Raw genomic sequence first — 15578 nt, 5'->3', positions numbered from 1 at the left:
TTTATGTAAGTCATAAAGGTTGACATCCACTGATTTACAGTCTTATTATCTCAAAACAAATCTTTGACGATATTATTAATTTGTAGTCATATGTGTTTAACACCAGGGGGCGTTATAGCTAACTATTTTCCTTCAAGTAATATATATTTTAGTTACAAGCTCTGAATACACTTCAATTTACGAGAGATTTACACTACAAATCTTAAGTAGATCACTAACAGACATTTCAAATGATTTATTTTTACGCATAAACGTATTTTTTTCTCAGATCTAAAAGAGAGACATTAGGAAAAGTGTTAGAAGTTGAAAGATAAAATCTGAGCTCCGCCTTAACACGCCTTAATGCGCTTCACGAGCGCGTGAAAAACAGGGAATCTCCAGCGCGCGCCAAACAAAGCGCACGCACTCAGCACTTCAAAGCGACTGACCTTTTACAATTTGGACAACGGGGAAACCTTACCGTTACACACAGCGACCATGAGCATATCAAAGGGATCTAAATTAAAGAAGTTTTTTTCTAAGTCCAAGTCTTTTGAAAAGGAAAGCAGGGACATTGACAGAACTGATGTGACTTTACCCGTGGACGAACGCGAGAGATTCAGATGCGCGTCCGATTCCTTGACTTCACCGGGGAGTCCGGATCTCCGCAGCCCCGGTGATGGCCCGGTATACCCGTACTCGCTGCCCACCAGCCCGAACGAGATAAAGAAGAAGAAAAAAAGACGCTTCTTGTCCCTCAGGTCCAGAAAGAAATCAAAGGATAAAGAGCCCGGAGAAGCAGACTCCGTTTACAGCATGTAAGTGTTTGTTTTCCCCATGCATTGGCACCTGTGCTGATCTGAATTAATCCAACTTTATTTGGGATGATTTTTGAATCACTTCATAGTAGCTTTAGCTCCTTTAAATTTTAATGCGTTGCAAAATGCTAGTTAGTAGGCTATACATTCAGACAGGTAAAGAATAAAGATGTCATAAACCTTTGAATCTTATTCATATCTCAGTGTGCACGAGCTACTGAACTCTTTGAATGCATCTTTTGTGAATAATCTATTGGTATTGAATGAAGTACTGACATTGGTCTCATTTATAAACACCTCACCCACACGTGGACAGGTGCATACGACACAGGTATGTACAGTATGTGTCTCAGGACGTCACCTGGATGTACACTACTGTACTGTTGATACGTTTTAAAAACACTTGACTGATATGTTGATCTCTAAACATTTTTAATCTGAAGGTTCATGCTTAAATGTTTGAAATGATGTTTGTGGACCAAATATACATTTGCCAACATATTCATTTCTTTCATAAAAAATACATTAAAAATTTAAGCAGTCAGTGAGCCCAGAATAGATGTGAACTACAAAAGAAAACCTCAAGGTGAGACATCAGGAAGCTGCTTGGTAAAATGGCATTTTACATTTCTGCAAACTCCAATCTAGGCAAAGGGTGACTACACTAAACATAATAAAATACAACATGGTTTTGATTTATTTTAAATGCTTTCGGTCACAAAATGATTTGTATTTGCGTTATTCTATAGTTTTGATACGTTTACTATTATTCTAAAATGTGGAAAAATTTAAATAAAGAATAAGTAAGTGATCTAAAACTTTATGGTGATATTGCACACTACAGTAATAAATCAAGTGCAGTGCTGAGTCTATAATTTATATATTTATTATATATTTAAAGGGATAGTTCACCCAAAAATGAAAATAACCGACCTCATGTCGTTCCAAACTTGTAAGACCTCTGTTCATCTTCAGAACACAGTTTAAGATGTTTTAGATTTAGTCCGAGAGCTGGTTGACCCTTTATTGAAAATCTACGTATGATATACTGTCCATGTCCAGAAAGGTAATAAAAACATCATCAAAGTAGTCCATGTGACATCAGTGGGTCACTTAGAATGTGTTGAAGCATCGAAAATACATTTTGGTTCAATAATACAAAAATTGCGACTTTATTCAGCATTGTCTTTTCTTCCGCGTCTGTTGTGAAGCACATGCGCGAGACTAAAGTCACGTGAATGCAGTGATGCGGATGATGTGTTATCCTCAGACATGTTTGCAATGTTTTTTTCTAACTTACAGCGTGCGTCTCCCTCAGATTGTAAACGAAAACTGGGCGCGCAAAAAACCCCAGCTGGGGCGCACCACATAACACGTCAGCCGCGTCACTGCAGTCACGTGACTTTAGTTATAACAGACGCGGAAGAGAAGACAATGCTGAATAAAGTCGCAATTTTTGTTATTTTTGGACCAAAATGTATTTTCGATGCTTCAACACCTTCTAATTGACCCACTGATGTCACATGGACTACTTTGATGATGTTTTTATTACCTTTCTGAACATGGACAGTATACCGTTACTAGATTTTCAATGAAGGGTCAACAGGCTCTCGGACTAAGTCTGAAGCATCTTGAGCTGCGTTCCGAGGATGAGCGGAGATCTTGCGGGTTTGGAACGACGTGGGGGTGAGTCATTAATGACATTATTTTCATTTTTGGGTGAACTATCCCTTTAAGGGGAGCATTGCAACCATCTAAAAAAGTGAAGAGGTTTGTTTAAAACTAAAAGCGCACAAGCATCTGTTTGACAGATCCGAAAATCACACGATGACTTGCCATTTTACCACAATCCCATAACCCAAATGAGATCAAGGCTTGAGTTTTAAAGCAGAATCTGGCAAGGATAGGTAGTGTGTTCATTATATTCCCACTGTTGATTTTTTCCATATTGCATAATAACCGTATGAAGGTCTTTGTGTTATTCGATGTAGAGAACATGGTTTTAATAGACAAGCATGCTTCTGTTTCTTTCTGGCGGAGACATTATGATTAAATGACTTGTGTAGAATGTCACTTTTTGCGAGTGCAGTCTGCTTTGTCAAAAACTGGGCTTACTCCTGTACAGTACGTGTATGACAGTTCTAGAAATGGGCTTTGTTTTCACATGCTGTAGTTTTGATCCCAGCACAAGTGTAACAAAGGGGATCTGTTATATAATTCAAAGACCTGTTCTTTTCCTAGACGTTCATGTGGCACCTTAACAGAAATGATTGACATATAATTAGTGTTCTTATTAAATGACACTTATCACACCTTTCAAAAGTTCACCTGCCCGTACAATGGTGAACAGTCTTGGCTTGCTGTCTTTAAAAACCGAGGCTCGGCACAAGCTCCAAGCTTAAAGGTGCAGTGTGTAGATTTTAACAGCATCTAGTAGTAAGCATAGCGACGCATAGAGAAGCTACGGTAGTGCCACTGGACAAACATGTCATCGTCAGAGACAAACAACAAAAGTTTGTCCGTTAAGGGCTTCTGAAGAAACATGGCGCACAAAATGGCAACTTCCATGTAAGTGGACCCTCAGTATGTAAATAAAAGCGTCTCATTCTAAGGTGATAGCGGCAGTGGTTCAATGGTTTATGTAGGTTGTCTACAAATCAGAAGTTTGGTGGTTCAATCCCCGGTTCCACCTGACCAAGTGTCGAGGTGTCCTTGAGCAGGACACCTAACCCCAGCTGCTCCCGACCGCTGTGTGAGTGAATGGGTGAATGTGAGACAATATGTAAAGCGCTTTGAATGGTCATTGGTCTATGAAAGCGCTATATAAATTTTACAAAAACATAACGGTTCATTGTGAAAGGTTTTTAAACATTCCTGATAATATAGTTTTGTATATTATTTTGCATTTCTGTCAGGAGATCCTTCTAAAAATTACACCCTGCACCTTTAAGTGCCCCTATAATAGAGCCGCACTGAGAAAGGATTTTAGGATTATTAAAAGATAATAGGTTCAAACCAGTGAACGCACATGCCTATAAAAATGTAAATGTCATTTTGGAAAAAAGCGTGAACTTGTGTAAAATGTAAACTCATTTATGTTACCGTTTTAGACGCAAAAACTGACCCAAATACGTTTAACTTTTGTAAGGGCTAACTAGAAAAAGGAACTCTGATGATTACAACCTTAATCCAAGCCATATACATATGCATTTAAAGGTGTTGTAGAATGTTAAACTGTATTTACCTAGGCATAGATTAATACTTATTACACATTAAATTAATAACAATGTTGTTACAATGCTAAAAACTAAGTTGTGACGAGTTAGCACTATGCGCTAGTTAATGCTATATGCTAGCGTTTAGGCTGAAGTTCTACTAATGACGTTACACTTAAGTTTTGCAGGTCCATACTGAAAAAAACACAAACCACTCAGAAACATCTATTAACAATCTCCAAACAATAGATTATTCCTCAAAATCTGTATCTTCAGACATAAGGTCTGTTTACACACACACAGAGCTACTGAAGGAGCTGCTCTGACAAACGGCCAATCAGAGCAGAGCTCAACATTATTATTATTCATTATTATTAGTCATGACCCTTTCAAATAAGGTATTAATAGAGCATTTCATTCTAATGGCAAATCTTATGGTTGTAAATGGACATGTAAAACCATTTCCGGATAATTTTTCCTCTTAATAAAGCCTTAATATAGCTTCTCTGTAGATATCAGAGAACAATTTACCAGATTATTTTCAATGCATTCTTTGGCACCTTTAAAATTTTTGGACTCTGCACAGTTCGATCGGATATCATTTTTCATCATTTGGTTATTTGTGTCAATGACATGCAAATTGTGTCATATTTCCTGGAGCTGTGCATACTAGTTTTCCTTATATTGCAATGACAGTTAGTATAGTGAACAGTGCATAAGTGAAGAAATCATTAGTTTTGGAGACATGGTATATGCATGAATGTACATTTTCCAAAAAAATTCTAGTTTCTAAACACACCGGATCTTGACTTGTCTAAACATGCAGATCAGATTTGAAAAATGGCAGATTGGATATAAAAACCACTCCGATTTATCTCCAAAGATTTATTTACATCTTAATGCCCATTCACACCACACTTCACATTTCTATTCAACTGAATTGAATTACATTTGACAGTGTAATGTCTGATTATTTGAATAGACAGACTTTACTTCAGAAAAGCAAACAAAGAGTCCAGACCAGATTCCTGTCTTCTTCGAGCTCGTCACAAAACCAGTTTTTGAAGACACCCAGCGTTATTTAGATGGTGAAGGATTGTTTTGCATTTATTGCTGAATAAGCACGCTGATATCAAGATGAAAAATGCTTTATACGAGTCTTTATACGAGTCGCACTCCCTCAGCTTTTAATATTGCAAGAGGGAAGACGGCATGGAAGTGTCATTTAATTTGTTTAACAGGTATAATTAATCACAGGCAAACATGAAAGTAACCAGTCACTGTCTATAAATGAAGAGGACTGGCAAGATTTTCTTGCTGCTGTGGGCAGGAGTCACAGCCTTCAAAACAAAAACCATTGCAGAGTAAATATGATTAAAACACCTTCCTTCCGTCTATATATAGATCTGTTTGTACCTGAATTATGAACTGACAGTTGAGATGTCAAAATTCATCGACTGTAATCTAGTATAAAACTTAAGTGATTGTCGTATAGGTAAAAGCAAGAACGTTTACTTGGAAAAGCTGCATTTAGTTTTATGAGAAAGATGCTTGCGGCTCTTCTTCACAACACAAGCTGATTGCATGCATGAACTGAATAACAAATAATGTAATCTGACTTACGTCAGGTTTGATAAGAAACAATAAAAATATGACTGTTTAAGACTGGACTTTTAACAGTGTGCTAACAACACAGATCGGTTGGGAATGAGAAAGGCCTGCTGTGAGCTCCACGAGTAAAGTTGCCTGAAGGCAGGGTGGGTGCACAGTTTGTGTGTATGTGTGTGTGTGTGTGTGTTGCAGGTAGGTAGGGGTTGATTATTACCGAGAACCTGCTGGAAGCTATGTTTTGACATTACCATGCTAAATGAATACAGCCACACAACCTGAGAGCCATCAATGTAACTGGAGTGAAAGGCCGAAGAACAGTATACGCGTACCATAAATATTTTTTACGTGTACGCGGGGGTCTGCGTACAGTGCATGTGACACAATTTTCGTCATCAGAAGAGTGCGCGCGTACTCAGATTTTAAAACCGTTCATACATTGCACGCATAAGTCGCGTATGCGCCTACAGCAGAATGTCCTATGTAGCCCAGGAGATGCAGTGTATTTTGTCACAATGACCATACGGCATTGCAGGCTGGTTTGGCAAGTTTTGGCTTAAAAATGTTGACATAACTTATAAATTCAAGTTAAATTGTTTAAAATTTATTTTTTTTAAGTTAAAGTAACATAAAAATAAGTGTTGATTTGACAAAAATGCTGCACATTTTTATAGTGTGGCCAAAAATATATTTTAAATATGTGTTAAATACATCAGCCGCGTTTGAGGCGTCAAATTCGTGTCTACCGCGTATAGTTTGCTTCTTGAACATTTTGAGTTTACTCGCTTCATTCGCGCGTGAAAGCAGCGCGTGAAATTCTAGTCATCGAGACATTCACACGGAAATTCGCGTCATGGGAGGGGCTTCTGCGACTTCGCTCGCTTCCTGTAATTACGTCACTACTAGAGCAAGCTCCTGATTGGTTAACGTGGGGCGTTTTTCTGCCAAAGTTAAAATTTTTCAACTTGCGTGTTTGCAGCGGCAACGCTCAATTTGAGCCATTCGCGCGAACTAGACGTGTGAATGAGGACGAATCATGTCTACTAAACGCCCCATTTGCGCCGCAAGACCTCCAGATGCGCGTCATTGCGTCTTCACATGGACTTAACATTTAATTTACTCATGCTTGACGCCTCTTCTGCGGCTGGTGTGAACGCAGCATAAGATAAACAACGTTTTTCTTCAAATGCGACTTGAATATATGTTCTTGGATTGAAATATATGGAGGGTTAAATATATATTTTTTAATGCTTTAAAATGTATTTATTTTTAAAATATATATTTAAAATATAAAAAATGGCCAAAAAATTAATCAGTGAAAAATATTTTTGTAATCATGTTCCAAAATATATTTCAGCAAATATTTTTGTATATTTTAAAATATATTTAAATATATTTTTTGCCGTATTGTTGCGCATGCGTCAAATATCTGTGTACACGTATGTATCAATTAAAGCCCGGAATATAGTGTGTTTTTAGGTGTATGTGACCGTACGTGCACGGTCAAATGCATAGCCTTGCAAAGTATAGTTTATCGTATGTTCACACAGACGTTCGACGTGGGCTACTTACTACATTCTCTTGTAGGTGCATGCACAACCTAAAAAAATCTGGTGGTGCACGTATAGTACGTGCAAATTGTTTCATGTGCACTGTACACAGACTTTCATGTTAAAAACTAACCATACTTCGGCCTTTAGTGTAAATTCTTACATGGATTGGATCTTAGCAGAAAGTAACAGGAACCACTTAGTCACTCGTAACCTGGCACAAAAGTTTTGGATGAAGTTGTGAATCATGACTCACTGTGGTTGGCCAACATGTGGATGTGTAGCGCAGAATGGTTTTGTAAAGCAGAAATAGACTTCTTCCATTCGCCATGATCATACATGCATTTGGAGTTTTTAGCATGCAAATCAGTCTTCTGTGTGCATTCATTCACATTCAGCTTTCCGTGTAATCCCTTATGTTATTTTATAGCATATGTGTTGCTTCACGAGCTTAGTTTTTACTGCTTGTGAACTTGTGTTTTGTGGTTGAATGCATTTTCTTCTAAGCGTTTCATGCTTCCAAGGCAACACACAAAATAAACAGCACACTACAAGCCTGGCTAGCTTGGTTTGTTTTCAGGATATTTCGGGTTTTATAGGCATTTTTACCAGGATGGCAGAATATGAAATGTTTTTACAGAATACTTTTTATATATTGATGGTTTGTAAGCATTTCCACTAGCTCAAAATACAGTTAAATTGTACATTATGCACAACAAGCAATAGCCGTCATTTCACCGTCTAGGTTAACTCTAGACCCGACCGATATAATCCGGCTATGAGTAAACCACTTTTAGCCAAAATAAACTTGAATTTGGTTACATGTCTTACAACTTGTGAGATGTTCTCCAGCATGTAACAAAGTCAACAGTGTTAACAGGTGTTTGCTGGTTTTATTTATTTATCTTATTTCATTTATTTTTGGGCAATGGTTAGACATCTATTACATTTTTTGCCAAATTTTGCCTTGTTTCTGCCCAGCTAAATGGTCCGTAGCTGTCACTGGGGTGGGACACATTCTCAAAAGTACACATTTGCATCTAATGGGTTCATATTACAGTCACTTTGGTGCAACTATTTTTAGTCACTATTTTTTTTTCAAAACACTTTGTTAATATAACTCATATATACTTATTCTTTTTTGGTTTAAAGAAGACACTTTAAAGGAAGTGTCTGGAGGTAAAAATATTTATAGCCGTTTACATTTATTGTAGTAAATAAAAATAATGCAATAAAGTATATATTTTGTACATAAAATTATCACAAAATGTGAGGTTTGTATTACACTTTTAGTGGTTTTACCAACAACGGCCACTAGGTGTCAACGGTTTGCTCCACTCTTATCACAATTTAATAAATTACTGTCACTGCATTATTATTACTGCTAAAATGTTTTGAAATATAAAAAATGAGATTCTTTCCAACAATATATAGTTTTATGTGATAGATTAAAATTTATGAATGTAAAAATTATTGAAGTAAACTCATGTGTCTCGCTCTCGGGACAGCACCAGTTAAAGTACTGCCCCAGTGACATTTTGGGACCATTTTTGTGACCACTTTATCTGACAGTGTGGGCTGTGTTTGCACGACTATTAGGCGTCTTTTAGGCCCCATTAACAGATGGTTATTTGGAAAAATAAAATGCGCAAAATTCTTTCTAAAAACTCTGGCCAGAGTGGAGATTTTGAAAACCTTCGTTTGCACGTTTGTATGTAAACTGAGACAACGGGTGTTTAGTCCAACGTCACAGTATGCACCAGAGCTCGCACCTACGTCAAAAGTGTGACCTTGTTCAAAGAGGAAGTATTGCTGTTGTTGCTATTTTCGGGATTCTGATTGGCTTACGTGGGCTTGACCTTCTCGTTACATCGCCACCTACAGGTTTGGCATGCTCTTGACGGTATATATTCACTGGTACATGTAAATGAACACTTTTCTGATAACTGAAATGTGTGCACGATGTTATTTTTGAAAGCGGAGAGATTGAAATGTCCGTTTATGAAAATATCAGCCCACGTGTAAACGTAGCCTTAAACTCAAAATTGCTTGCTGGGTGTATGCGTTCAGTAAAGTTGTACTTACCCGTGCAATGCGTGCATGTACATAAGTTGATGTTTGTTGTTTGCCACTGATAATAAAATAAACTTGGCAGATCTGTTGAACTGGTTCGAACAAGTGTTTTTGGTTGTGGTAAGTGTACAATTTTAATAACTTGGCAAAATGTGCTGAAGGGGGGGGCTCTCTCTGTCTTGACTTTCTACCTGTTTACTGTCCTGAAAAGCTCTTTGTCTTCATCAGCACCTTGAAGCTTTGCAAGTTCCTATTTGCCGACCGACTCATGCTGCAGGAATGTGCCAAGAGAGATGACCCAATAACAGAGATCAAGAAGAAAACTGATCGCTAATTCACAGCTTCTTCTTGTTGATCGGATGATCCCGCATTTATTTGCTTAGTATGCCGAAGTGATTAACTTTAAGTCCTGATTTAATAAAGCTAATACTACTTGAGAAACCAGTTTAGTATTTTGTCAGCGAGTACAGGATGTTACTGTACTCACTGCCAGTTTATAGGCAAATTACTTCAATGTACGAGCAGCACCTGCTGTTATAACAATAATAAAAGTATAAACAGCAAGTTATTATCTGTAACCTCAGTAACCTCAGAGGAGGACAGGTGATATCGTTCATTACGTTCTGGTCTCGGGAAAAACAGATCTGCTTTCAGTGTAATGCTTCACTTTTTATTGTCTTCTGGATTATTGACACTATAAATTCTCTGCTTTGATATTTTCTTTGATATCATATAATTTATGGTTTGTTGTTGATGCTTTTGCCAGTGTAAATGATATATGGCTCTTACAGTTAGCTATTGTATTTTGTGATAAATTATACATTATTTAAACCCTAAACTTACCTCCTTATCATTCATAATTGTCAGTGTTGTCTTTATGCGTTATTAATGCTCATGAAAAGCATAACAAGCATAAGGAAAGACTGTCGATAGTCTGGTTATGTTAAGAGGAGTTGCATGCTCACATTGAGATGTTTCAACCAGCCCAGGCACATCTGACAGAAATGTGATGGAATAAAAATTCTGGCATAAGAATCGAAGGTTTAATCTTTCTTCTTTAAAATGTTCTGTAATTAAATCAACAACTGAGACTGCGATCTTGACTTATATAACTGATCATGCAGTGTAGATCTTGTGTCTTGTGTTGTATTTTATAGATAGATAGATAGATAGATAGATAGATAGATAGATAGATAGATAGATAGATAGATAGATAGATAGGTAGATAGGTAGATAGATTTAAGTTAAATCAACTCGGATTTACAAGTCAGCTTGAGAAAAGTCAACTTAATTTTATAAGTTATAACAACTCACCTGTAGTTATAACAACTCTCTAGACAAGATAAATAATAGTAAGTTGAAATGACTTGTAAATCCGAGTTGATTCAACAAATTTTTTTTAAGGCAGCAAAGTATTTTTTACAGTGTGACAGGTAGAGACTATTTTTCTTTGACAGTGTACACTGCATGAATGCAGCATGAAGTTAAAATATCTTGGTTTTGGTTTTGCAAGTCAATTAAACCTATTCAACTATTTTAAGTTTTGACCTGTGATAAGTTGACATAACTTATAAAAACAAGTTGAAATGTTAAACTTAATTTATTAAAGGCGCTCTGACGTCACTTTTTGTTGATGTTTGAACTGTTTTCAAACAAACGGAGTGTAGCTAACTCCTCCCCCTCCCTTCCGTGCTTTTATAAACGCGCCCAACCCCGACCCCCAAATCCTTCTTGTCATTTATTGGCTGGAACACTTTGTTTTGTTTCGTGGTGCTAGGTTTGGCCACTGTGTTTATATTGAAGTTTGTGGAGCCAGGAATGTATACAGAGATCGCGTTTTTTTACAGTTTGATCAGCGGACAGGGAGCTAGCAGATAGACAGTGAGGAGATGTGTGCTGTATGTAACAAAAAATGTTTTATGGCCTAAAATGCGTGAATTCGCTTGTTGAAGTAACATAAAAATGTTAATTTCAGTGGCGGCCTTTGACTTCTTGTTTAAGGCCGCACAATGCGAAGCTCGTCACAACTTGTATTTTGCCCATCATGTGTGTGGCTTGTCATGTCAAAATATGTTTTCGGTGCTTCATGTGAACTTCACATGTGCATCATGTGTCTTGTCAAAATAAGTGTCTGCTGCAGACGTTTCGAAGGGGTTTAAGATAAAAAAGACGCTGGCGTTTGCCAGATACTCGCTTAATCTCATGTATAATCAGAGTTAAGTGTTAAGTGAGCGTTTTGCGAGTATTTTGTGAACGTGGGCGTCTCTTTTATCATAAACCCTTTAGAAGTGTGTGCAGTAGGCACTTATTTTGACAAGACACATGATGCACATGGTTCACATGACGCAATGAACACAAATTTTGACACTCAAATATTTACAAACAAATATTTTTGAATTTGTGCCCATCAGAAGAGTTACTTGCCACCACTAGCAGCGAGTAGCAGTAGCAGAGCAATGCAATCTCATTGATTTCAATGGAAGCTTGGCGACTTCCGGCGACAGTGACCATTGGCGACTGGATGGGGCGTGTTTTTTCCAGGGGGAAAAAATCAGATCTATTTTTTTACATTTTTGATTAAAAAAAGAAAAAGTTTCGCAATGTACGTGCAGCGTATTGTATCGTACCGTGATATATTGTATTTCGCGCCATGTATCGTGGTACGTATTGTATCCTAGGCCCTTGCCAATACCCAGCCCTACTCTCTTGTCAGTTACTGGAGTGGACGGTACTCATTTGTTTATGACAACCAGATTTAGAAATGCCTCGTTTGAAAGAGACGAGCGACACACAACAACAAAGTCGCTTATAATGTAAATGTACCTTAAGGGGGGCACGGACCCCAGGTTGGAAACCACTGTTCTGTAGCATCGTGCATCATTTTTATTTTTAAAGGTATAATGCCCTGTGAAGAGATTGGTTTCCATTTCATATACTGCAATTTATGGGGATTTCCAAAACACTCGAGAGATGAATTGAGCCAAACCTGTTTGTCAAAGAACAGATAGCTCGGTTTTGACAAATGTTCTGTTACTGGGATTTGCATTTGCACAGCGATGTAGTCTAAACTGTATTTGTATTTAGATGAGGATATAAACCCACATCCTGAGGGAAAACTGTCCATCATCTCATCATGAATCTCCAACCAAACATCTGAAACAAAGACACACAATCCCTGATAGGAAGATCAATGACAAAAGAAAAAGAGTTAATAGGAAGATTAAAGAATTATGAGTTATAAGATCCTTTAAAGTCTTTATGTGCATGATGAGTAACATTAACAGACGATGAGGTGAAATAATTTGTCTTTGATACAATGATGATTAAATAAGGTATATTGAATGCTAATGAAGAGTTAAGGTAATTGTTTTAAATGTAAAATGATTAATAAGGTGCGACACTGACTTGTCCACATTGCTTTAATTCCATGATCATATTGTAGTCTTGAATCTGAGTCTGTAGGTGTGTGTTTCCAATGAATTCTTCCTGAAAGGTTAAAAGAGCTTCAGGCGAGGACTGAGGTCTGTCTGCTGTTTCCACTTAAAAATAACTTTAAAGAATTGATCAGTGATTTAAACATGGAAGTCATTATAGCTCTTTAGAAACACAAAACAGCACTCGTGAGAACAAAACATCTCGCAGTACTTGATTCATCTGTTAGGACTTTTATTGTGCATTATTGCATATTTTTTAAATATATTTTCATCTTCTGCGTGTGCCTCCCTAAGACGAATCGCTTTGTTGTTTTCCTCACTTTGGATAAAAGTCTCTGTTAAAAGTCTAAATGGAAATGTAATGCAAATGTACCACACTTGCTAACGGCAGGTGAAATTTGCAAATTACTTGGCCAAAGCCTAAAATAAAGGTTAATGAGTAACTGGCATCTAAGGAGAAAGTCAAGTTGTTGGCTTGTGAAGCGTGAGATGAATCGATGCCAGAAAGTTTGCAATGGATTTGTTTATGATGTGTTTTGTGTCTGTGTCATCACACTGCAGACTGATCGTGTCTGCTGTCAACTTGCCATGGGTTTCGCACATCCTGTATCCCGACTTTTAAAGAATATACTGAAAGTGTTTGACAGTCTAAGCAAACTTTATCTGTTTGTTTAATAGGTATGGCATTACAACGGTTTATGCCCACCGATCTTCAGTTGGTGACAGTAAGCCTCTGTGTACGAGTATTTATAAAGTCCATTCATGGTATTAGTTGATTCAGCAGGTTCTGTTTCCAAATCTATTTATGTATATAACATTGATAAGATGGTTAAAGGGACACTCCACTTTTTTTGAAAATATGCTCATTTTCCAGCTCCCTTACAGTTAAACATTTGATTTTTGCAGTTTGGGGAGTCCATTCGGCTGATCTCCGGGTCTGGCGGTGCCACTTTTAGCATAATTCATGAATTCCGATTAGACTATTAGCATCGCGCAAAAAATTAACCAAAGAGTTTATATATTTTTTATATTTAAAACTTGACTCTTCTGTAGTTACATCGTATACTAAGACCAACAGAAAATTAAAAGTTGTGCTTTTCTAGGCAGATATGGTTAGGAACTATACTCTCATTCTGGCGTAATAATCAAGGACTTTGCTGTCGTAACATGGCTGCAGAAGGTGCAATGATATTACCCAGTGCCTGAAAATAGTCCCCTTGGTAACTTTCAATAGCAGGGGACTATTTTCGGGCAGTGTGTAATATCACTACGCCTGCTGCAGCCATGTTGGAGCTGGAATATTAACTCATGCATTCATGGGCTACAACCCAAGGTTTCTTTATACTTACAAAGTTTCGGATTAGATGTAGTGTAAGCAAGAACTACAAAACACTGTTGACCATTGCATTACGAAACAATTACGCTCTGCCCTATTGACCTTATTGCAGAAGATTGCTTCATACACAAGTGTCAAAATGAGTGGTTTATCAGCTTTAACCAGAACATAACATACATCATTCTTTAACATGAATGCAATAGTGACAAAATCTTTTAAACCCTTATGTACACATCACCTGAGCCTGTCACAAATGGCATACTTTACACTATGCACTTAAACATTGCATCATGTACTCGTCCCAAATGGATTAAAGGGTATAAGCAGTTTCCCAAAGTCAGTAATAATCAGTTTGTACATTGTCAGTATTATTTTACATCAATACATTAATAATGTTTTGCCCAAAATACTTTCCTTTCACGGCATCTGTCTCTTTCATCAAAAAACAAAATTGTGACCATTGAGTGCATCCGGTGTTACACACTTCATTTATTTGATTGGATGAGTTTATCATCGAGGTACCTAAAGTGCATGTCTTTTTGGGAATTTTCAATTATAAACTCAATACTTACTTAACTATTATATTTCAAAATGCTGGTTTGGTGCTGGTTTAGCTGGTGGTCATCAGCGCAATGGCATCCCATGCCGGTCATACCAGCAAGACTAGCATATGTTGTGTTTGGTGGTGTTATGCTGGTGACCACCAGCTAAACCAGCACCAAACCCAATTCCCATGCTGGTCTATGTTGTTTTTCAGCAGGGAAGTATGCAATCCGGGACACACCTTTATTTTGATATGCCTTTATTTTCTCCTCACTGTCAAGATAGTAGCTGATTTTATCATTGTTTTATTTATTATTCAAGTACTTGTTGTGAACATGTATGAATGTAGGTCAGGATGCCAGGTATTACGTAACAATAAATGTGGCCTAATGCTTCTGTCAGGGCAACAGTCTCAGTATCTCGACATGATTCTTTCTTCTAGCCGACAGCACTGACAAATATTTGTTTTAATGAAGCACTTTGACTTTTCTTAATATGTTTTATCAGTAAGTGAAAGCCTAAATCTCAGTGATTATTATAGATTTAAAGAGTAAGCCACTTTAGTGGCACTTCAAAGCTGTGGCCTGTTTGTTAATCATTTCTCTCAGAAAAACTAAACAGATGAGTCAACAGAACAAATGTGATATCTTAATTTTGTCTGTATTGTCTATTTGCACATCTTTAAAAACCCCAATCCTTAAAAACCTTTGAATTGTTGTCAGTGAACAATAGCTGACCAGACTTCTTCTACACCAGATTAAAGGTCCAGTGTGTAGATTTTTAGCGCCTAGTGGTGAGATTGTGCATTGCAACCCTCGGCTCAATCCACAGCTCACCCCTCTTTTTCGAAACACATAGAGAAGCTACGGTAGCCACCACAGGACAAACATGATGTCGTCTGAGACAAAGTAGTGACGAAACACACTTTGTAGAGCTGTTTGTCCATTTAGGGCTACTGTAGAAACATGACGGCGACTTCCATGTAAGGCGATCATAAAAACGTTAATAAAAACAATTCAGTT

The 15578-nt window shown here is 37.4% G+C and overlaps 1 protein-coding gene across 1 annotated transcript in view; it reads left to right on the top strand.

Annotated features, from left to right (window-relative positions):
- Window positions 1-357: 357 nt before the first annotated feature.
- The window catches only part of crybg1a (crystallin beta-gamma domain containing 1a), a 56088-nt gene continuing 40867 nt past the window's right edge, over window positions 358-15578 (top strand). The window contains exon 1 of the mRNA XM_073869740.1: window positions 358-797. Coding sequence (XP_073725841.1) covers window positions 478-797 — 320 coding nt within the window. The 5' untranslated portion in view covers window positions 358-477. The remainder of the gene's footprint in view (window positions 798-15578) is intronic.

The sequence above is a fragment of the Misgurnus anguillicaudatus genome, chromosome 7 (assembly GCF_027580225.2).
Source record: "Misgurnus anguillicaudatus chromosome 7, ASM2758022v2, whole genome shotgun sequence".
Classification (NCBI taxonomy): Eukaryota; Metazoa; Chordata; class Actinopteri; order Cypriniformes; family Cobitidae; genus Misgurnus; species Misgurnus anguillicaudatus.
Note: the sequence above shows the minus strand (reverse complement) of the source record. Positions and strands in the feature narration are given on the sequence as shown.